This window comes from Phyllostomus discolor, chromosome 3 (genome assembly GCF_004126475.2).
Source record: "Phyllostomus discolor isolate MPI-MPIP mPhyDis1 chromosome 3, mPhyDis1.pri.v3, whole genome shotgun sequence".
In the NCBI taxonomy this organism is placed as follows: domain Eukaryota; kingdom Metazoa; phylum Chordata; class Mammalia; order Chiroptera; family Phyllostomidae; genus Phyllostomus; species Phyllostomus discolor.
The window spans coordinates 62,153,089-62,177,870 of NC_040905.2; the positions used below are offsets into that span (position 1 = coordinate 62,153,089).

The window sequence follows — 24,782 nt, forward strand, 5'->3', positions numbered from 1 at the left end:
CCTGGGACCTGCTGAGGGGGAAAAGCTCATTCTGGGAAAGCATATTGTTTTACTAGAAAGAAAAATATACTAATTTTAGCATCAACATAAAATGGTTATGGTGGTTTTAAACAGTGAAGTCCAAGATACTGAGCCCCGGCTTTGAGAAGCTGCAGTTTTAATAATTTATCTCCCCACTTTCAGTTCCAGGAGGAAAATGACTTCTGATGTTAGGTTGGGTTTCTTCAGGACTTAGTCTGTAATTTCTTTGAATTTTGTATCAGGTGTCAGTAACAAATGATGATTACCAACATACTAAAATTCAGTATTTGGAGGAATGTTTTATTTTGGGACAGACAAATAATGAAAAATGTTATTTTATTGCTCCTATGGCATTAATAGGCTTTTTTGTTTGCACTATGAAAAATACAGCATTTCTCTGTGTCTGTATTATGAAATCCTAGTCCTTGGATAATTATTTATATATGTTTTTAATTATGTTGAACTACATATGAAAAGAAACTATAGAATTGCTGTTTTTATAGGTCAAAATGGCCAAATATTGGCAATTTCATATGACTCAATCTAATAATACTGAAAAATACTGTTTTGTTGTATTTAAGGTAAACCTGAAATGATTGGGTCTGTAGACCTAGAGGGTAACTTACTATTTTCATTTTCTTTTTTGAAACAGAAAAAATGCCCATCTTAAAGGCTGAAGCATCGCATTATAACTCCGACTTAAATAACTTGCTTTTCTGCTGCCAGTGTGTGGATGTGGTATTTTACAACCCAGAGTTAAAGGAGGTTGCAGAGGCCCACAAGATCGTTCTCTGTGCTGTAAGCCATGTTTTCATGCTGCTTTTCAACGTGAAGAGCCCTGCTGACATTCAGGATTCCAGTATCGTCCGAACTGCCCAGGATCTCTTTGCTATCAACAGAGATACTGGGTTTCCAGGTGCTAGCCAGGAGTCTCTGGGCAACCCGCCATTGCGAGTCGTCGTTAAAGATGCCCTCTTCTGTTCGTGTTTATCAGACATTCTGCGCTTCATTTATTCAGGTATCTTTTCAGATGGTTCTGGTACATTCTCTTAAGTTTCTCAAACGCAGTGTGCCTGTGGTCCTCGGAGTATTGGTTAGTTTTACATTTATCTTCTTCCTGTCATCTGAAGTGAAGATTATACATGAATTAGTCTTGGCCTTGTGTGCAGTAACTGTTCCAGGCTTTCCGTGTTCTTTACAAGTTTACTTGCCCTGGTTTTAAAACTACTTATAAAAACAATAATTTCTTCTCAAACTAAGCAAGAAATATCCCAAATGTGAAAATACAAAAATTTATTGTCCAGCTTAACTTTAAAGACACAAAATTTTCCAGGTATATATATCAAAGTAAGTGTCTATATCTTAAAACCCAGCTATAGATTCACCTTTCTGTTTGACACTTATATTTGGGAAGGGAATGAGAACAGGAGTTAGCAGGATCACTGTGTTCGGTTTGGGAACTGGAAACAGGCTGAAGGGCGTTCAGGCTGAGATCTGACCAACTTTGGCTATGACTATTTTAGACTTAACTTTTGTTCCTACTGCACTCTAACATTTTTAGGATTTAGCTTATCTTTCTCTTTTTCCTTTTAACAACTCAATAGCAACTGTATTTTAAACAATAGAAGTTTTATCTGAGTCATTTTAGAAAATGAATTGAAGGTCTCCTATCTAAATGTCCCATGTAGGAGTGGAACAGAATAGGATGTAAAATGACCTTTAAAGTGAGCATCTAAATATACATTTTTGGGGAACTTCTTTCTTCTTCAATTTTCTTTTTCCACATGGAATCATGCTAATAAAACATTAGGTTAAGGTCATTCCTTCTCTCAAATGTATTGAGAAACATAATCTTTTTAGACATTAGAATTGGGGACAGATATGATGTTAATAAAGGTTTGCAAATAAAGAAGTAGCATATCTGTAGGTAAGAAAGTTTTGAGTAGCCTTCAGTTGAAATGATTGATGCTAAAAATAAGATTTTACTTTTTTTATTTGGGTTGTGGTTATATAATTTTTAAGTTAAAAATTAATGATTGTGAAAAGTACAGTTGCAGTATTCAGATACAAGTAGGTTAAAATATGTACCTATTGGAGTAGAATATGGTGGTAGGTCATAAACCCATCATTCAGTGAGTTTTGGCTTGGAGAAGGCATAAGTGATCACTCCTACAGGGCCCACTAGCACAGTGCCTGCTGCATGGCAGGTTCTCTGGTAGTGTCGGTTAAGTTAATGAGTAGACTCTAGTAGCAGGGAATCATCATATGAAGAAACCGCACTAAAGACTTCATTTAGTACTACAGATTTTTATGTTGAAACCTAGAATCTCACAGTTCGGAATTTAAGAGTGATTTTGCAAAAATGGAATGTTTGCATGTTTAAAGGAAAAAATGACTTTAATGATATGTTCAGAAAACTGTAGAGGAAGTGTTTGGCTTTCCCTTTCAATGATTTTACTGTTACAATTATGAATTATTCAGGAAGTTTCCCACGATATCCACGGAACACTTTCAAAGGCACATGAACACTTTGAGGTCAGTTATATCCTCTTTAATATTGTAGCAGTAAAATTGCTAGATGTCTCTCTAGTGACAGAACCTACTTGTCTTTCTGCTAGAGATTGATTTTTTTTTAGTTGCAAAATTAATACATGCCGATGGGGAAAAGGGGGAAAGAAAAGCTCTCCTCATTCCCTGGTTCCCTTCCCCAGAGTCGGTTGGTTACCTATCATCGGTTTTTCATATGTTTACTCTAATGTTATTTGAAAGAAGTGAACTCCTGGGAAATTTGCATTAATGAAAATGTAATCTTTGGTAACTGCTGTTTTCCTGGAAGCACAGGCAGTTCCCCATGGCTGGAGCATAGAGTGGGAGGCGATAACAGGAAAGGGTGAGGCTGATAGGGCTGGTGGGACCTGCTCCTGCTGTTCTCAGAAGCTGTTCTAGAATTTTAAACATGAGCAGACGGGGCTTTAGAAAACTCATCTCTGGGGATTTGGGAAGAATGAATAGAGCAGATCAGACAGGAGTCCAATTGGGAGGCCCCCTCCCTCTGGTGATCAACCTCAGGAGAAGGCAAACATTGTGACAGCAGGTGGTTGGTGTTGTGGTTTGTCCATCATCTGGGCCAGTGCTTTTTCAAACATTGAAGTGCATACAAGTCACCTAGGGATCTTGTTAATGTGCAGGTTGTGATTCTGTAGCCCCAGGTTGGGGCATACAATTCTGCATTTCCAGCAGTCTCCAGGGGATGCGGGTGCTCTGGACCACAGCAGTTGCAACACCTGCTCTAGGAAGAACTGGCTACCAGCCACAGCCATGGGCTAAGGGTCTAGAATTCACCCCAGAGGCCCAGGATAGGAACCCAGTCCTCAGTTGTAGGGCACAGAATCAAAGTGGGCTCAGCTGCAAAGCTGGCCCACACAGAGCTGTTTGGAGTTGGGGCTCTCAGTGCCCTATTGTCGCCTCTTTCTAAAGCTGGGGGAAGTGAATGCTTAGTGGTTGGGTGGAAAATGAGTCTGGGAATAGCGATTACAGGGCTGAGGGCTGCGATGGCAAGGACAGCCTCTGATAATACAAGCCTTTGACGGGTTCAGAGCTCCGGCTTCTTAACCTGACACTGAGCTGTTGCACCTCTGCTCCGATCTCTCCGTGTGTGTCACGGCCCAGCAAGACATGGTGTCGGATTTGACCAGGGCCACAAGCCATGGACCTGGGGTGCAGGGAGGCCCTGATGCTGGCTGAGGAGAAGCAGAAATAAATGCTTCAGTAGGTACTGTGTATTAGTCTTTAGTTATTTAGAGAGTATAACCTCAGACTCAAACAAAATTTATATTATGTAAATTATATTTTAAAAGATAGTAAAGCTATATTTGCACAGTAAAGACACTTTTTAAAAATACAAACAATTTGCTGGGAAAAAAAATCAACCAGATCCCCAGTCTCAAATGCCTAAACATTTATTAATGTTTTGTTTTACCTTCTAGTTTTTGTTTCTGAATTGGTTACTGTGTTTGTTTTTTGATTTTTTTTTCCTCAGAGACTTCGGTAAGGAGGCCAGGGTTGAGGGTTTTTTTTCCCTGTTGTTCTTAAACATTTAAAAACTTTTCAACAGAGCACAGGTTTTAAGACTCAGTTATGTAATGGTTTCCTCAGAGAAGCCTACCCACGGGTTATGTCAGGGGCCTGACGAGGACAGGAGCTGTTTGTACTCACGTCAGCTGGGCTGGCAAAGCAGAGGCAGAATTCCAGGACGTGACACACTCAGGAATATTTGCCCTGAGCAAACGTGGGTTGAAAAACCATGTAAAACCTAGCTCCTGCCTTTAAAACAAAATGAATCAAATTACAAAGAATGTTTTAATGTTTTAATAACATACTTGTTTAATCTTTAGGAGTTTGAAAGGAGTTTGAAATACAACAATTGGGCCCTATATTTAGGAAGGGCCTGTTTAATAGTCTGGATAACACATTACACCTATAAGTTTTCAGTTTATTTTTCTGACCATGTTCCTGAGTAGACACCGTGAAACTGTGTACATGTTCCTGTTCCACTGGCTAATAACTGGCACTGCATGCTGTCTGGGCACTTAGTGACTAACGCTAAAGAAGGAGCAGTCTGAAGAGTGAGGGCAGCAGTTTCCTGCTCAGTGCAGTAATCCTTAAATGGTATACAATTGTAGCATTCTTACACCCCTGATACCGTCTTTATGCTTACAAATTCCTGAGCCACATGATCTCAGATGGTTAGAAATTGAAATATTTGTAAGAGCCTCAGGAATTTAGCTTTGAGCTCTTCCTGCCACAGATGGCCCTTAGAATTTCAGATCACTTATTGAAATGCTGCCCGAGTAAGTATGTGGAAGCGCACTTTTCATCTTCGGTTTGCATACTATCCTTCAGCTGTTGGAATCGTTCTGTGCCATGCTCTTTTCTGCACTGCATACAAATGCAGCTTAGGACACACAAGTGCACCGTGCTCTGTAAGAGTCTGAGTAAATAAATGCTCTGAGAAGTTAAGTGAAGAAAATCCCAGCCAGTTATGCAAGACAAGTTCTAAGTTCTAGAGACCTGCTGCAAACACAACATCATGCCTATTGTTAACACTGTTGCGTCGAATACTTAAAAATCTGGTAAGAGGATGGGCTGCATGTTAAATGGTTTTACCACAGTAAAAAAGAAAAGAAAAAATCCCAGTCTAAGGATCATTGCTTTATTAGGATCTGAAAGTATCAAAGATGATTAGTTAGCATGTCTAACTGTGAAAACAGCCCAGACATTGGCATGCCCTTATGAACTAGTCTTGCTTTCAGGTTTAGTTATTGGATCATTATGTCTGTTCCTAAACGGATCAGTGGCCTGTGGGAATTTGCCTGCTACTTATCCCATATATTTGGATTTGACGCTTGCTTGCTTTCACATAATCTTCTGAATGGAGATATTGTAGAGGTGTTCTTAGTTAATGTGATTTTATTTTTAAGAGCCAATGTCTGTACCCTCCTTTAACATGCACGAGTGTAGACACATCACAGATTCCTGCATGTACTGTGTGCTGCATGCCAGGGACCCTGGGTTTGGTCATGGGTGAAGTGTTGAAGGACAGCGCCGTGGTCATCAGTAGTCAGTCCACATTAGGTTGACCTGAGAGGCTTTCAAAATCCATGTCTGAGTCCCAACACCAAAATTTTCACTTGGTTTGAGGATGAGACCTTCTCTAATTTTATAGAAGATCTTTAGGTAAATGTAATGCTTAGCTAGAGTTGAGAATCATAGGCATAGAGTAAATTTTCTTATCTGGTGTCCTTTGGCTTGTAAAGGGTTCTTCTACTCCTGACATTTTAGTATAGATTTTGTTGCCTATGTGTGCATGTGAAATTTTCTGGAGCGACGACACAAATAATTTATCAGATCGTGAAAAGAGTATGTTATCTGAAAGTTAAAAATCATTAGTGCAGAAAGAGGAAAACTAAAAGTATAGACCTGCTCTAGATGGCACACCTTTGGGCATTTGAGATGGACAGGGAGCGGGCAGTGAAGTCAGAACTCAGGATCAAAGGTGGGAAGAAGCACGGTGGACTGGAGCCAGCTGGCACCGGCTGGGAGAGACGGCTGTGTTTACTCCCCATTCTGTCTTCTGTGCCGTCATATTGGTAGTTGAATATGGTCCTGGTGGGAGTATTTACACCACAGAAATAGCAAAGGCCTCAAATCAGGGCTCTCCTCCCTCCCCTCCATCCCCCCAGGATACACTGTAGTCATCATGAAGGTCAGGGGAGGAGAAGTTTAAAGATACATAAAAGTGCCAAGTGCTGCAGGGCTCCGTTGTCTGGGGGCCTGAGAGCTGCCGCACTATCGTCATTCTGACTCTTCAGATCAACTTTGGATCTCACGGGTACCTGCTAGCTGCAAGTGCCTGATCTCGTTGGTTCCATACCTGTGTATTATGTGCCCTCTCCACTCCCCAGGATCCATGAGGGCATCTGGCCAAGTTCTGGATACGTAAAGGGAAACATCAGAAGAGACAGATTGAGGGAAGATGGAACAGGGCCCCAAGGTGCCCAGAGAGGGGAAGTGACTTGCTTTAAAGTCATACCAGTAATTAATGGCAGAGATAAAACTAGAAATGGGGTCCCCCAACTATGCCCACTGATACCACATCTTTTTGAATTATGTTTTTAGAAGTTAGGACTTTCTGTAAACCATGGGGTGGATGATGGTGATCTCTCAGAATATCATGATCAAAATTGTGCTTTTGGATCCATACCAGCATTGAGTAAGGGGATAGGTCAGATGAGGGGAAGGCCAGTGGGGAGCAGGGAGGCTGCTTTAGGCCATGTGAGAAGAGTGCTTGGGGAAAAGGTGAGCTTTTGCTGACCATACTATAGGAATTTCTTAAGACAGCGAGTGAAAGGGGCTGAAAGAGTGTGAGACACAAGTGAAGTGAGCCTAGGAAGAGGTAATTTGGAAGTGGGCGGGGGTAAAGACAGGGAGGGAGGGACCAGGTGGGGTGATTTTGCTCCAATGCCAGGGTCCTGTAGCTCATCAGAAAATTGTCTGCTCCCCGTCACTGGTTGGCCTATGGAGGTGGCTGTGGAGCATGTCCTGATGTGACCCAAACAACACATGAGACCTTCTGAAAGCATTCTGTTCCCACTGCCTGCTCTTCTACCTGACAGCGGTCACCGCTCTCCATGATCAGTATGATTTAATTCAACCTTAGAAAAGACCACAGGGCAAGTACACGAATTGGGTGTTGGACCACATGTGGTGGTAACTCAGATTCTGGCCGCCGCAGGTGTCACTGGCTGACCACCTACTCCAGGGAGGTGGCAGCCATCCAAGGAAGAAGACTAGCTTTTGAGTAATTTAGAGGAAGGCAAACTGGTTTTCTTTTAATGTGAGACTTGTGTGAGTGTTTTAGTGTAATTACAAGGATATATATATATATATATATATATATATATATATATATTTGGTAAAGAAAAATTAGACTATGACAAAAGAAGGAACGTGGATATCTTATATTTATTTTTCCTCCTGCAGTAACAGAAATAGTCAATATGTATTCCTTTGTTTACAGGTGCTTTCCAGTGGGAAGAATTGGAAGAAGATATCAGGAAGAAGTTGAAAGATTCTGGGGATGTTTCAAATGTAATTGAGAAAGTTAAATGCATTTTAAAAACACCAGGAAAGGTAAGTTAGTTTATTGTTAATTTACTTTGATGTTCTCTGAATTATAAGTGGTATACTATAATGAATATAACATTGAGAGTCACAAAGACTCAATAATATACAAATGTTTTTCTTCAGCATTTCTTCACTTTTGCCATTTAAATATTTTCAGTGTAAACACATTATTTCTCACTGTCTCCCACTTTAATTCATACAAGGGAACTAAAGTATGTGCAGGTCATGTCTTTAAAGTGTTGACTGGGAAGCCCATGCTCCCAAAGGCTCCCAAGACGCCCCCAGACATCTGGGAGCAGGGCAGTCTCTGTGTGCACCGCTCCAGGGTGCTCTGAGGTCTGTTTGAGCCGGTGATTGGTTAAAGGTCTGTTTTTCATCTAACAGACATTCAAAAGTGTATGTTAGATTCAAAGGTTGTAAAAATACAGACTTTCTATATGGCCATATATCTGTGCATGTTAAACCTTTTGTCATTTAGATTGTATAGTTCTGTAAGGGTTTTAAAAATACATTTGTTACGCTTTAAAACAACAATATTACACAATTTTCTCCAGTGTATTCTTATTTCAGAATCTGTGATAGATAAAGTGGCTACAGTAGATAAAAAGGCAAGTTATGTGCAATGCCTATCAGAATATAGGTTTATATTAAATGTAAGAAAAAAATTTTCTTTAATTTTGTATACAGAGTACTATCAGTTGTACAACTGAAATTATTAACATTTAAGCTCATATTTTAAAAATGTAAAGCTGTACTAGTTTTGATGAAGATTCCTGAAAATTCTTTAATGGAGAAAAGTGATACTTTTTCAAACAAAGTAACATGGAGTTAAGGGCAGGACCTTCCTTTTCCTGTCTCAGTAGCACACTGAGGCAGGTATACAGAGGCTGCCCAGTTTTACAGGTGCGTGGCATGGTGGTAGCTCTCTTGCCATCTAAATCAACTAAATGATGCTTTTGTATAAATGTGCATAAAACCTGTATTCAATTTCAAAAGTTCTCTAGATAACTAGTTTACAGACCAGTGAAAATGTATGTCATGTACATCTGTGTGCTCTCCAAACTTCTGCCCTTTCATTTAAGGCATAGGTGGCAAGAAAAAAATATATGTACATACACATATATTCATATACATACATGCATAATATACATCTACACAGTGTTCATAATATACAAACTCATAACCTTTATATTTGAATGCTTAGGACAAAAATGTTGCCTTTTGTTCTAAGCCAAGCCTTCCTTGGGTTTGATTCTGAACAGTCATTCCTTTGAGTACTAAGAATAAAATGAATTGTTACTGGGGAAGCAACTGATCAGTGTTTCCCTCTCAAATCAATGTTCTCCTCCCCTCTCCCCCTACCTGCTCCTCATGTCCCCCCTCTCCCTCTCTCTCCCTCCTTCCTCCCTTCCTCTCTAAATCAATAAACATATCCTTGGATGAGGATTTTTAAAAAGTGAGGGATAGACTGGATGATTTCTAAGGTTTCTGCTAGCTCAAGTTTTGTGATAGTCAGGCTTTTGACTATTTACTCTCTTTAATGTGCAGCACTCACCTGAGTCCTCTCCATCAATTCCTTCAGTGTGTATTAACATGTATAGTGTATAGAATCAGAATGTTCTCTGTGGGACCAGAATTTGTGTGGTCCTGTTTTGCTCTTCTGTCTTGCTCACAGATAACATTCTGGAGTGGGGGTTTTTTTGCTTGTGAGGAAGGGTAATATTGTTTTCTCCTCACCAAATATTTTAACTTCCCACCATATAGATTAATCCAGAGTGGGAAGTAGGCGACCTTTATTCTTAATGCTAAAGTCGTATACTTATTTTTTTGCGGGGGGGGGATAAATCTTTATTCCCCAGCTAGGCAAGCAGAGGTGAGAGTTCACCATAGGCTGAGGTTGTGAGATTCATCAGGGGAAATGGGTAGAAGGGGATCAGGGAAGAGGGGCTGGCCCTTGATTCCTGGGAAGTCAGAAAGATGACAGAAATGATAAACACAGCTCCAGATCCTGAGCTGGTAGCTGAGGAAGGCTGGAGACCAGCAGGTGCGACAGAGGCACCGTGACTGGAGGCCACCAGCTGGAGCTAGCAGGTGTGAGAGGACAGACAGGTGTAGTGATGTGGGAGGTTCTCTGGGCTCCACCTCAGGGACCCGGCAGCCTTTTATAGATTCCAGCAGTCACCACTGAGGGTGGGAATGATATTTAGAATTATAAGATTGTAGATTATGGTGGGGATGAATCAAGTCATCACTCTTGGGTATTTTAATAGTGGCCTAGTAGGACATGATGTGATAAGGGGAAAATGGGTATTTTTTAAATTGCTAATTGAATTTTAGTGTATGGACTTTCTGAATTAGTGAACAAATGAGCAGGTTGCATTTGTAAACATACTTTTTCTAGGTTGGACAGCTGTTGTCTGTTTCCCAGGTAACAGAGAACCCCAGGGGTTCAGGACCCCACAGCTGAGAAGCCATGGAGTCAAGTTCTCACTTAGCCAGAGCATTCACCACTGTGAGCGCCACAGGGTGCAGTGCCGCTCCCTGACAGGGCAGAGGTGTAGTCCTTGAGGGTCAGCTCCCATGAAAGCTGTGATGGGGATTCCAGAGTAGGATCGTTGACACATTTAGCACAATTTCCCAAATTCTCTAACCAGCCCATATATATCAGAGATTTTCGAATAGCATTTACCCTTGTAGTTTTGTTTTTACTTATAGATTAATTGCCTAAGGAATTGCAAAACCTATCAAGCCAGAAAACCTCTGTGGTTTTATAACACTTCCCTCAAGTTTTTCCTGAATAAACCAATGCTTGCTGATGTTGTCTTCGAAATACAAGGTATGCTTCATTTTTACAAAGTTTATTATTCACTTTCATTTCTTGTTTTCTTACCTAACTTTCTGAATATTTTGGGTGTAAGAATGACATTTGCCTATTGCAGGAATAGATTAACACTGAATTTCAACAAAATCTTCTAGAGAAATGAAGTATTTTATTAAAATAAGAAATGCAATTTATATCTTCTTAGTTTTTTTCTTAATATATATTTCATTAATATTTAGGGGCCAGCAAGGGATGGGGTTATCTTTAATATAACCCTATTATAGTTGTATTTGTGTACTTAAGACCCTAGTTTTTGAATTATCTGAAACCAGCCTCCTTAAAATTATATTACCTCTGGCTTATTCTCTTCCACCGTCTTTCTTTTTATTTGAGCAAAAGCAGCGAGGCACAGGCGACAGAGCGTGGGGCCTGGCTTCCCCCAGGCATCCGTGGACGCTGCTGCAGTTGCTGCTCCCAGCACCAGCGCTGTCACCGGGACAACTGGGAGCTTGTTTTCATCTCCGTAGGAGAGTACTGGCACCTCAGTTTAATTAAGATGAGCTGAAATAATACCCATTATTGATTATTCACTTGGATAATTTTGTCACTTTAGTAGATTAAAAACATAATCCTAAAAATGAAATGTCAGATCCCTTCAATTATGCAAGGATAGAAGGAGTTGATTTTAAATGAAATAAGTAGAACTTCAGGTGGGCTATTACTAAAAGGAATATATAATTCTGTTTTATGGTAGAAATGTATGCAGCTAACAGTCATTTGCTTTTTAAAAATTTTCCCCAGAAAGATCCATTTTACTTTTAAATTTGGCCACTTACCAAGACAAGCAGTGACTTGGAAACTATCCAGAGTGCGTTCTAATGAGCTACTGCCTGCAGCATGAGCTTGGGACACTGAGAATGGGACAGTAAGAGTGACCTTGGAGTACATAAAACCCAATTTGGAGTGAAACAAAGCTAAGAAGAGACTAAATTTGTTTATTTACATGAGAGTTATTAACGCCTGCTTTAAATTTGATAGGAGGCACTGACACCAAACATTGTATTAGTGTAAACCACTGAAAAGATTTTCAAAGGGAATATGCAACACATGGAAATATGTTACATAAAAAGAAAAGAAACAAGCAGCGGTGTAGAGAATCCTTTCTCCTCATAATCTCTTGCTTTTCTTCCTTGATTCCACCTGTGGACCCTCGCAGGCCCCTGCTCATGCCCCACCAGTGCAGAGGAGGGGGTCTGCAGGGCTGGGCAGGGGGTGCGCCTGTGTAGGTGCCCAGACACTGTGACGCTCTGTGGTGCCTCTCCAGCTCCAAAACCAAGGCCTTCCAGGGAGTCAGGAGCAGAGTGAAGCAGGATGGATGGAAGCAGGTCCAGCGACAGTTTCTCTAGCATCACCTAGAGGAGAGACAAACCTAGCTTGTGAAGAGTGTGGGGAGGGCAGCCACCAGGGTGTAGAAGGCAGTAAAGCTGTCTCTTCCTGAGGAGGCTGAGCCTTGTTCTGAAGTCCTGGTTCCAGCCTTGGCTTTGCATCCCAGCCAGTGTGTGTCTTGGGCAAGTCACTTAACACGTCTGGCCTTAAGTCTTCTCATTTGCAAAGTGAAGAAGGTCAACCATATAGATTCTGGAAAGGTCCTTTGTGGTGTTAAGCTTGATGAGGTGGGAGTGGAAACGCCTGGTTTGGATCTTGCTTGGATGCTTGTCTACTACATAAAAGGTTTGCTGTGTTGCTCTGCATTTCTGATCCTTTGTTCCCTCACCTGTAAAATGGGGATCCTTGTTCCCACCTGGCAGAGTGGTCACAGGGAGTGAGGTAGTGTGTTTAGAGGTGAAGCTGGAGGCCTGCAATGGCAATCAGCACAGGTGGATTGAGGGGCTGTGTCCTGCACCTAGGGCCTCCTCACCCTTCTTTTCGAACATTCCAGGCCATCAGCAGCAGCTGGCTAGAGGTGACGCAGGATATAAAACCTATTTCCTATCCCTGGACTAGATAGATAGTCATCAAAAAAATACCCCCCCCCCCCAGTTTGTTGTTTGGGCTTGTATCTTTTTCCATGAAATAATTTCTAAAGAAGCTACTATAGCAGTTCTAAAACTAGTCTTGGTAAACACTTAAGCCTGATATAGAAAGACATGAATTTCCATTTGACATTTGAATCTTTGCCTCATGAAAAATACTTTTACATTCTGTTCCTGTTTACTTAAGTAGTACATATTCTAAATCTCTCTTGAGTTAGGCAAGTTTTCTATTTTCAGAATAAAATAAAAACATTTCTAAAAATTTTATTTTTAAAACTTGGTAAGTAGTGTGAAAAGGAATGACAAATGTAGCATTTTATTTTAGTATATAATAATCTTGGATAATCAGTGCAAAATTACTGGAAAACTTGGGCCTTTAAATTTTATTTCACTCTTATAACTCTTTTCCTTTAAAAAAGTTTCTTAAAACTATAACAGCAATTAGATACTACAAAGGAAAAACACCTTTGGCCTTGACATTTTCAAAGAACGTGTTTATCTTTTAACTAGAAAAATCAATGTCTTTTTTCTTCCCTGAGTAATTCTTCAGCTCTATCCTGTTGCTGTTTAGTATATAAACACTGCATTATGTTTATTTAGCAAGTTTTGTACAATGTTTATATACTGATACATTTTATGTACAATGTTTAAAAATGTGGCCAAACTGAGGTATTGTATTACAGTTTCACATGTTTATAATACCAAAACAGTAGTTTAAAACGGTGAGAAACAGAGGTTGGTATGTTCTTAACTGAAGGTATAATGGTTTTCTAAACTAAATGCTATGGTTGACATTGACTTGAAAATGCTTTAAGGTATTGAATGTTTTGTGGCTGATTCTGTAACCACATTATCAATGAAAATTTTCTATTAAAATTTCAAGGCTCCTTGTCAAATTCCTTCCCCATCTACTATCCACTTGGCATTTTTGGCCAATCTTAAATCCCTCTGCTTAACCCAAGTGAAAGGTTATCTAATTTGTTTATGCCATACTTCTAATTTCCCTTTTTTTTCATGTTACCCAATTTAAGATATTAGAACCTTGAAATTGCAAGTTAAATTGCACTACCTGTTTGAATTCTTTGTTAATTACTGTATACATCTGTATACATATATACAGCGCCGTCTGAGTACGAAAGCTGGTCATTCTGTAGATGGATACTGAGGGAAGGCAGCCTACAGGCAAAGAGATGGGGTGGGAAAGGGTGGGGAGGGTAGGATGTCTGTGAGCAGGTGTGTGCACACCTGGGAGGATGCTCGCTACAGCCCCTTCTCCCTCCCCTGTGGGAGGTGCCTGTGCAAATCACAGTGCCAGCAGTGAGCTCAAACTGGCCATGTTGGGAGCTGTCCGTGACTCCTGAGGGGTCAGTAGCTCTAGAGAAAGCCCCTGGGCTTAGATGGAACTCTTTTCTGAGCCAAAAGATGTTTTGCTTGGCTTTAAGGAGTAAAGAAACCAATAATGGTAAATATTTTGGAGAAGAGTATGAGATTTTAGGGATGCATAGGTGAAGACTTTTGGTCATGGGAGGGTGACTTGGCTCATAGAGTTACTTTCCAGAAGGTGACATCTTTGTCACTCACACTGGCTGTGGCATCTTCCACCAAACTAAAAGCCTGGCTTCTCCAAAGCTGGGTAGCTTGTCTTTCTCATCATTGTATCTGCAGCACTTAGCATGGCAGGTGCTGGATAATGATTTGTTGAACTGAGGTAGACTACACTGAAGGCTGCCTGTGGATTCCTGGCTTCCTAATATGGTGAGGGTAAGAATGGCTTCTCCACCCACAAGCCCTGGGGGACACATGTCCCTTCTGGAGTTTGCTGTGGTGGCACAGTTGCTGGAGAAGTTTTTACTAGAGAGTCAGTTTAGTTTAATGAGCTTCAGTGAGGGGTATGGGTTGAGGGACCTTTAAAATTTGCAGTAGCTCTGGCTCTCCCAGAAGCAGGCACTGCTCATTTAGGAAGGAGAGGTTCCCTGGGGAGACAACCGGGGGACCAGCCATCCCTTCCCCAATTTTCCGTAAGATCTGGAGAGCTCCCCTTGGCTTCACAAAGAAACTGCTTAGGCCAAAGATGGTTTATTTCCTGTGTCTGCTAAGGGGAAGCCTGGCCAGGACTGTCCGGTGAGTTGGCCAAGAGAAGAATGGCTTTGTTTTCTTGGGAGGCGCGTGGGCAGGGGTGGGTAGTGGTATTTTAGGCCAATTGGAAAGGATACAAGGATAGATGTTTCATTATAAACACATGAAGCAAAAATTGTTCAGGGTTTCTATCAGCAAGAAATATAAACTAGTAACAAATAATTGCCTGACTTGTAAATTGTTGGTTTCAAAGTCAACTTTTGAACTCTTTATTTTTCAGTGAAAAACTAAAAAGTCTCTGAATTAATGCTGGCATCAGCTTAGCTGTGCCTCATGCAGTAGCAGTCTAATCACAAGGGAAGTTGCTACAGTAATAATTCTGCCAGCTCATCTCACTTAACTTAGTTTCCCTTTGGAACCACGCAGGTACGACGGTGCCAGCCCACAGGGCCATCCTGGTGGCACGCTGTGAGGTGATGGCAGCCATGTTTAACGGGAATTACATGGAAGCAAAGAGCCTTCTGATTCCAGTTTACGGTGTTTCCAAAGAGACTTTCTTGTCATTCTTAGAGTACTTATACACAGACTCCTGTTGCCCAGGTGAGCAGTATAAATAAAGGTTTGATAATAGCTAACAATTCTTTCTCTCCTTGTCACCCATTTCAATAAATCGCTTCACATGAAACCTGTTTTCAGCTAAGGTTTATCAGAGTTGACATCATGGAGTGTGCTGAGCAGGTGGAGGTAGTATTGGGACAACAGTGAATTTCAGTCGGTGTAAGTGGCTGAGCCATGATTGTGAACCTCCTGCGGGCTCTCCGACTCTGACATCAGTTCACGTCAGGTCCCTGGTGGCGCCAGCAGCATGGTGGCCCTCATGGGTACCCTGGAAATGGAGGTGTCCTGTAGGACCGACCCAGTGACTACTCCAGTTCTACAGATTGGGACAGAAAGCTCCTTGCGGCACTGTCCCTTCCGTGAGAAGAGGGTCAGACAACTGCTTTTGTGACTCTGCATTTTGACGAGGGCTGTTCTGAGGACTTTCAGTATTCTGAGGCCTTCTTGGTGATCTCTCTGGCCCAGAGGATGTGGGCTCTTTGAAGGCATTCTTCTGACTTCTCCTAAAGTCAGACTCTTCTAAAGCTGACTTATTTGAAAACTTTTTCTAAGATGTTTAGAATGCCTGATCGACTGCAGGATTTCTTTCCCTATTCACTGATTATCTTTGTACCAGGAATTAACCGTCTGTGGCAGCTACAAGTTGAAAGAGATCTTAACAGGTTTCCACTAGCTGGAGGCACGCTGGAGAAACTGCAAAATCCTTTCCACAGGCCTGAAAGCCTTGGGATGCAGGCACAGGAGACCCCTTTGATGATCTTCCCCCTCTGGCCACCAGATGGCTCCCACCACAAACACAACTAGAATAAGGCTCTGGTGGCTTAGTCCAGGCCTGATACCCTGATTACAGAATGAGGCCAGGCATCGTAGCAAATATAAAAAGAAAACACACAATTCAGACCATATCTCCCTTCAGGTGTACTCTTTTGATTTTTAGATTTGGAAGATATCATGTGTTTGTTATTTAAAAAGTTTAAAACAGGTCATGAGTGCTGTAGTCAAAGATTTTAGAGCTTCAAAAAAGAAAATTCCCTTTTAAATTGAACTAATATAAAGGTTTGGTCTTGCAGTTAGCTACAGTATTTTGGAGCCAGTGACAGTTCTTACTGTCAGTGGAAAAGACTGGCGTATCATTTTTGCATAATAAAAACAAAAGCATATGCAGTAGAAACAAAGAAGCAGCTCCTACCTTTCGCGACAGCATGGATGGAACTGGAGAGTATTATGCTAAGTGAAATAAACCAGATGGTGAAAGACAAACACCATGTGATTGTGTGATCTCATTTATGAGAGGAATCTAATGAACAGAATTAACTAATGAGCAAAAGAGAACCAGAGGCACAGAATCATGGAATAATTGACAGTGGTAAGGAGGAAGGGGGCAGGTGGGGACCGACTGAACAAAGGTGGAGGGATTAGTCAAGAACACACATGAAGAACCCATGGACATGGACGACAGTGAGGGGATCGACTGCAAGTGGGGGGTGGGCTGGGCAGAAGGGGATGTAGGGGTGAAATATAGGACAACTGTAATAGCATAAATAAGTCATTAATAAAAATAAAAATTAAAAAATGTACGAGAGGCAACCACACATTAATGTTTCTCTCCCTCTCCTCCTTTCCCCACTAATAAATAAATAAATAAATAAATAAAATCTTAAAAAAACCTAAAAGCATTGATTCTCATCAGAATGAGTGTTATTGTCTGTTTTATTATTTTGATACTGGCAAATAGTATATTAAATTAAAAACTTGACTAGATTTGGAATAATAAACTTTAGTTTCTCAGCCATCCTCTCATTAGAATAATTGAAGCTTTAATTTTTAGATTTTACCTTGCTCATTAGAAAAAATGCTGAGAAAAGCAATAATAACTATAGGACAAAACACTTAAAAAATTGTAAAAAGTGTAGGGAGAAAATGAGTGAAAATGAATAATCAAAAAGTTAAGCTGGATCCTGGAATATTCGCATGGGGAAAATCACAGAAAGAAAGATAATCTAGTCATTATGTTAAATGTCATACACAACATTCTTGGTTCCTAAATACAAAATATAAAGAATTTAAGGGGGGATAAGAGGCTTACATTAAAAAATCGGATTTATTCCACAGACAGATGTTATTTGGACAGCATGGATGGACCCTGAGAACATTATGCTAAGTGAAATAAGCCAGTCAGAGAAAGACAAACACCATATGATTTCACTCATGTGTGTAATCTAATGAACAAACTGAACTAACAAGCAAAACAGAGACAGAGTCATAGGCGGAAAGTAGGCTGACAGCTATGAGGCAGTGCAGGGGGGAGGTTAGAAGATGGAGGGATCAAGCAAAAACGTAAAAGGACTCATGGACATGGACACCAGTGTGGTGATTGTGGTGGGGAGGGAGGTATAAGGGAAATAAATGGCAAGGGAAAAAACAACAGTAAAGAGAAGCAGATTTATAGGGAATTGTGGGGGAGGGGGCCCCACCAAGGTGATTGCCTGGGCTGGAAGGAGGGGCATGTGGGGAGCTATTGTTTGTGGACCCAGAATTTTAGTTTGGAATGACATAAGAGCTCCAAAGATGGACAGTAGTAATGGATGTCCAACAATGTGAATATACTTAACACCAGTGAACTGCACACTTAAAAATGGTTATTGGCAGGGTGATGGAGGGGTAATTGGAAGAAGGTGTTGGATAAATAAGTACTGGAGATGTAACGTACAACGTGACAGTAGTTGGCACTCCTGTATACCTAGGACAGTTGTTAAGATTGTAGATACTAAGACTTCTCATCACAGGAAGAAAAGTTTTTTCTTTTCTTTTTTATTGTATCCGTATGAAATGATGGCTGTTAACTAAACATTGTGGTAATCATTTTACAGTATATGTCAATCAAACCATCATGCTGTACACCTTAAACTTACACAGTGATGCACGTCAGTTATTTTTCAGTAAAACTGGAAAAAATGGTTAATGGTAAGTTTTATGTTATGTTTGTTTTACCACAATTAAAATAAAACAAATCTGGAACTAAAGCCAGAAGTAGAAGAACTGCAAGGCTTCGGTTTAGTTAGCAGAGGGAATGACCCCATAGCTCTGGAGCTGATCATTAAGGGCAGTTGTACAGTCTCCCCCTCTGGAGAACTGAAAACAAAAACAACACGCAGGCCCGCTTCTGAGTGCAAAGGCTTAACCTCTTTTTTTAATGGTGTTTAGAATGCTGACTGCTCCAAGGTTTTCTCCTAGGCATTCTGTTCTAGGAGAAACAGAATGTGACACAGTCAGCAGTTTTTGTGTGTGTGTTTTTTTTCTGTTATTGTTGTTTGGTTTTAGGTCATAAAAGAAATGGTTTTATTGTCCACTTTCTCTTATTTCCCTTTTTCGCATCAGCTGGCATTTTCCAGGCCATGTGCCTCCTGATCTGTGCTGAGATGTATCAGGTGTCCAGACTGCAGCACATCTGCGAGCTGTTCATCATCACGCAGCTGCAGAGCATGCCAAGCAGGGAGCTGGCGTCCATGAGCCTCGACATAGTCGACCTGCTCAAGAAAGCCAAGGTAATGGGCCCTATGCCTCTGCTTATTTGGTTTTCTAAAAATGTCATAAAATTATATTCTTTTAAAATTGCTTCCTACTAAGAGAGATATTATTGGTAGCTGTCTTAGAGTGGACGTTTGGCTAAATGAGGCTAAAATGTCGTCACAATAATTTCCATGGCTGGGTAATTTTGAAGATAGGGTTTTTGAATGGTCCCTTTCTAAGGAGGTAGAATTTGCTGATAGGAATTTTTCAGCTAAGTGGTGGCTGTTATTAGAGTCATTTGAATGTGGAGCTCTATTGTGTCATGTCAGTGTTATAGGAAATAGAATTTATATTGAATTTCCCCCAAATGATCACATCTTAGGGTTCCTGAAAGGAAAATGACAGGATCGGTCCATTCATACTGATAGAGTTGATTAGGCTGAACTCAGTTGTTTGTTCATTCATTCATCCACTTCATGAATCTGTTTTTGAAGTTTCATTTGTTTGTAGGAGGTATTGGTGTATCTCGTTAATCCTTTCAAACCACCTTTTGTTGATACATCTCCAGGTATCAGGAATATATTTGGTAGAAATGTTTGAGTTGAGAATCACTGCAGTATGCCAGGCCTCCTGACCTCTGCTAAGCTCAGGGCCCCTTTGTTTTTAATCATTGTATTGCTGCACATTCTAGGGAACAGACAGAGTTTATGCATTCAGCTAATTATGATATATTCACATGGAGCTTGGGATAAAGAGCTACCCTCTAGATTTCATTTAAAAATGCATTCTTATTCTGCCTAGCATTTTCACAACCTCAGTTCATTTTTGATGTACCATCTCCATTCTATTCTAACAAGTCTGTCCTACTTTTTAAAAAGGGACACAAACTTCTTATCTTATAGTATTCTTTTAAGTAGATAGTTCATACATAAGAAAACTTCCTGTGTGGTTGCACTGATTTCTTTTACGTGCTCCCTCCCACCCAAATACACACACACACACGGTTCCTCATCAGCATCATTTAGGACTGTGTTGTCAGAAATTTTTCCTGACTTCTTTTCCCTGACAGTGTGGTTTCTGATTATGTGATTATCCATATTTTTTCTCTTGAATTTTAAAATTCTAAGATAACTCTTTAAATTTTACTGCTTGTTTCTGATGACTTTTCTGTTTGCTAAGATTAAGCCTACATTTACCAGTTTTTCTCTCTTCTGTTGCTGATGGTCCCTAATTTGGAATTATGGATCCCAGATAGCAGGATAATCAGCTCTTCCAAGTTCTCTTCTAATTTTCTGGTTTGAGGTTCTACTTTACTAGCCAGTTCATCCTGTGGTTGGAATTTAGTTAACCTTTTCCTCATTGTTTCTCTGACTTACTAGGAGGTGAAATTGTCTTTTAGCAAATTTAGACTTTGGAGCTCTGTGAGTAGTCGAAATTTCCAGTCCTTCTATCATCTCTGTCAGGTTTGTATTGTGTGTCAGGAAAGCATCATTCGTACCTTCAGTGTAGATGAGCAGCTTTGGCGTTCTCTCACTCCTGCTTCTACTTCCCCTGTCAATCCCTTACCTTGAGTCTACCTTGAGGTCCATGTATTTCCATCAACTTTAACTCTTAACATATAATAGAGGCTTCTTTCCCTTAATCAAATCAGTTCCTTCGGATTAAGGGAGAGATTTTCTTATCTCTACTCCCCTTTCAACTCTATCCAGCCAAATTTGCTGATTCCTATGAAGTCCTATTTACTTTCATATTAAAGTTTTAAATTCAACTTCTTTATAATCTGTGCATTAATATTTGGCTGCTTCAGGACATCAGTTTTGTTTCTGACATTTTCCTAGTGAGTTCTTGGTACTTTCTTCTCCATTATTATTCTTTACAGAGCTGTTAAATGCTGTAGCATTTGGTTTATAGTTTTTTAATGCCTCTTCTTTTTTATTCTGTTATTTGTCTAAACCTCTTTTCTCAGGTCAGCACACATTCTTCTCTAAAAGTAGTTTATACCGAGATGTGTTCCATCTCTTGCCAAGAGCCCACAATTATGTCTTCAATTTTGGTTAAAAATAAAATTCAGCATTTGAACTATATTTTTGTAGGCAGCAATTCATTTCTGTGATCTCCCTTCTTTTTGCAAGTCACAGCCATTAGGCAATGTTCTGAACTTTTGTTGGTATGTTATTCATCTAATAGTATTCTGTTAAAACAGCTACATGTTCTTGCTCTACTCCCTTGAGATCATTCACATTCATCTTCTAAAAGATAAGGTGAAAAAATAATTGTTAAAATGTAATGTGAGATTAGATGACCTATTAATTCTCGTACAACTAAAAAATTCTGATTTCGTTTCATAAAAATCAGAAGGACCTATCAATTTACATGTTAAAGTAGTCTTACATTGTAACCTTCTGAAAGAGCAATATTTGAGTTTCTTTCTTAAAATTTGAGATTATAGCCCTGGCTGGTATGGCTCAGTTGGTGTGGCTCAGCTGGTGTGGTGCTGGTGTGAGCTCCAGTTCAGTTCCTGGCCAGGGCACATGGCTGGGTTGCAAGGCCAGGGCCCCAGTAGGGGTTGTGTGAGAGACAAGCAATCGATGTTTCTCCCTTTCTTTCTTCCTCCCTTGTCCTCTCTCTGAAAATAAATTTTTAAAAAAAGATTTGAGGTTACAAATCTTTCTTCAACTTACAATTACTTATTTTTAAGTAATAATTTTGAGTGTCCTTAAAAGAGCTATATTTGGCCTAAGAGTGGAAACAACCTAAATGTCCATCAGTAGATGAATGGGTAAGCCAAATGTGTTCTACACACACAATGGAGTATTACTCTGCCTTGAAAAGAATGAAATTTTAATACATGCTGCAACATGAAGGAACCTTGAGGACATTATGCTGAGTAAAATAAACCAGACAGAAAGTGAACAAATACTGTGTAATTCAACTTATATGAGGACCCTAGAATGGTCCAATTCATAAAGGTAAAATAAAATAGTTGTTGATGGGGACCGGGGATAGGGGAAAGGAGATGTTTTATTTAATGGGTAAAGAGTTTCAGTTTGGGGTGATAAAAAAAAGTTCTGAAAATAGATAAAGGTAATGGTTGCCCAATAATGTGAATGTACATGTTGCACAGAACCATATACTTAAACATGGTAAGTTTTATGTGTACTCTAACCACAACAATAATAAAAAGAACTATACTCATGTACCAAAGTTGCCTGATAGCAAGTTATTGTAATCTGAATTGGGTGGTTAGATGGATCGGTGAGTATCACTGGATTGGTCCAAGGTGATGATGTCATGGCCAGGTTGCTGTAAGTTCCCCCTCTGTTAGCCGTTGAAGGTAAGAATGAGAAATATGCTGGGAATCCTGCTCAGTGTAATAGTACTTCTGAGTTAAAAGCAACTATTCAAACATACGTTCTCACAGAAATATTTAGTATGCTTTGCCTCCCATAACCTTAGGTGGATGACATTTCCTCCCCAGAATAATTTTTGGCTTGCTCGTTGGGTAGATTTGTTTAGATATGGTCAAGTGTATATGCCTTTGCTAACCATAATTTTATACCTCTGCACAGACACAGATGCAGTGAGTGAAGGCCATGACCTTAGATGAAAAGCTTAAACTAAATCCTTAAGAACCTCAAGAATAGTCTTTGTGAACCATGAATGCAGTCACACATCTGCTTAAAGATATTCAGCCACTGCAGCAGCAGTAGCTTGTTATTCATTTGATTCAGTTTATTCACTGTTGTAATTTTATTATTTATGTGTTATTAATGTTCCTTTTTTCTTTCTGTTGTCAGAGTAGGCTGAAGGCTGCATCAAACATAGACCATAAAACATGGATTTGGGCTCTCCATGAGTTCTCCCAGACCATTCTCTCTAATCTAATCATCAGAATGCTGGTCATTGTGTACAATGCTGTTTCACTTTCCATTTTTCTTGCAGTTTCACCATTCTGATTGCCTTTCAACCTGGCTACTTCATTTCATTGCCACTAACTACCTCATCTTCAGTCAAAAGCCTGAATTTCAGGATCTTTCAGGTAGATTGCCAATTACTGTGTTGAAAGAAAACTTTATGTTCTTTGTTCTTATATTTGCGACATAATTTGTAGAAATAGTGGTTTTAAAAAATTAAAAAGTCAGTGTAATACATTCCTCTTAAATATGCAGAGTGTACTTTAGGACACTTTAACTAGTCACCTGTGTTGTGTAAGTAGCTTTATCTGTATTACACAAGAAGTGTTTTAATGATGATAGCTCCCATGATTTTTAAATGCATTTTTCCCCTGAAGTGTAGAGATAAGGTAGCCTCAAGCAGCATTTGGAGTTGATAAAAAATATCTTGGTTTTATCTACCCAAATCAGAGGCAAAATTTAAACAGTGCAGATTGAAAAACATTTTTATTATAAAGAAATTGTAAAAAAAAAAAAAAAGAAATTGTAATTGTTGTATATTATTTATAATATGTAGTTTTATTGTACTGATATCTCTATTAGGTATATCTATGTAGGAATTCACTGTATTACCTGAGAATAACAATTTTTTAGAGATCAACTAGTGCTGCAGAACTTACTGACCCTCGCTGGGTAGTTCAGTTGGTTAGAGCGTCATCCTGATAAGCCAAGGTTGCCAGGTTCAGTCTCTGGTCAGGGCACATGTAAGAGTCAACCAAATGAATGCATAAGTACATTGAACAACAAGTTAATGTTTCTGTCTCTCTCTGTCTCTCCCCTTTCCTTTTTTTAATAAAATCAATAAATAAAAAGAAATTTTTTTAAACTTAGCAGAGAGTATGCATAGTATAATTTTAAAGATAAATTATCAAGATTAAAACCAATCAAAGGTTGAGCTTCTCAGTTGTTACATAAGAGGAAAGAAAATGAAAAAATAGACTAGTCATCAGGGTAAATAATCACTTTAGTACAAAGATCTGCTCATGTTATTACCTAGAATAGGCTCAAGGAATAATAAAATTAGAAGGAAATTAAAAGATCCCCTAGTTCAAGTAAATTCAAACTCTAAATGGAAAACTCTCCTTGGAGATGCCTGAAGATCTTCTGAGGTGGGGCAGAGGGTGGGGAGTAGGTGCAGGAAGACGGGGGAGTGAAGGGAAATAAAGGGAAGAGAAGGCTACATTTGCACTTCTTGGAGTTTTCCCTCTTACCTTCAACCAGAGCAGTTCCATTTCTATCTGCTTTATATCAGCTTTCTACATGTATTTTACTTATAAAAGAGAATCTGCTGCTTAAAAAACCCCTGGTTTCATTTGGCTACTTGTTGTACAGTTAAGGCAACCAAAAAATACAGTTTTTGGCAGATGTCTTGGCAGACATTCAGCCAGTCAGCAAACACTGAGTGCCTGCTGGAAGCCTCTTCACATAGAATTCAACCCTTAGTGCCAGAAAGGAACATAATAAATCAAAGAACACTAGATATTTACTAACCACTTGCATTGTGCAAGAAATGAACAAAAAGCCCATTCGTAAAGATAAGGCATATTTCTGCTTGCTGTTTGTTGGTAGGGACATTCTTATACAGTTATTTTTTTCAGAAGTCAGTTGAAATGAATGGACATTTTGATTTTAGAAGCACCTTCATTTTGCCACCTCAGATTACCTTCATTTGAAAACAAAGAATACGATTATTTTCCACTCACTACCTTATATGATACACATGGAGAATGCTATTACAGCCTTGGGAGAAGGATGATCTATAAATCCTTTGAGCTATTAATTTTTATTTTATTACTTACAAAACGATTTACAAGTATGTTCTGACCACCTGGCATAGTGAGAAGCAGGACCCCAGGGCATATTTGAAAAGACAGGGTGAGAAGATGAGGCTGCGTCAGTGACTGTCTTCTGCTCCTTTGAGGGGAGCTAAAAGGTATCACAGGTGCTCTGACCAGTGGTACCTGCTCTGTCTGGGACCTGCCGTGACTGTTCTCTTGGGCAGAGATACAAAAGCCTCTGTGGATAAGGGAAAATTTGATAGTCTAAACTGGTGGTCACAAAGTG

The 24,782-nt window shown here is 39.8% G+C and overlaps 1 protein-coding gene across 1 annotated transcript in view; it reads left to right on the plus strand.

Moving 5' to 3' along the window:
* Positions 1–24,782, plus strand: part of RHOBTB3 (Rho related BTB domain containing 3) — a 49,963-nt gene that overhangs the window by 18,273 nt on the left and 6,908 nt on the right. Inside the window, 6 exon segments of the mRNA XM_036020560.1 lie at positions 674–1,039; positions 7,601–7,713; positions 10,423–10,543; positions 15,064–15,237; positions 18,634–18,800; positions 22,708–22,804. Of these exon segments, the coding sequence (XP_035876453.1) occupies positions 674–1,039; positions 7,601–7,713; positions 10,423–10,543; positions 15,064–15,237; positions 18,634–18,800; positions 22,708–22,804 (1,038 nt within the window).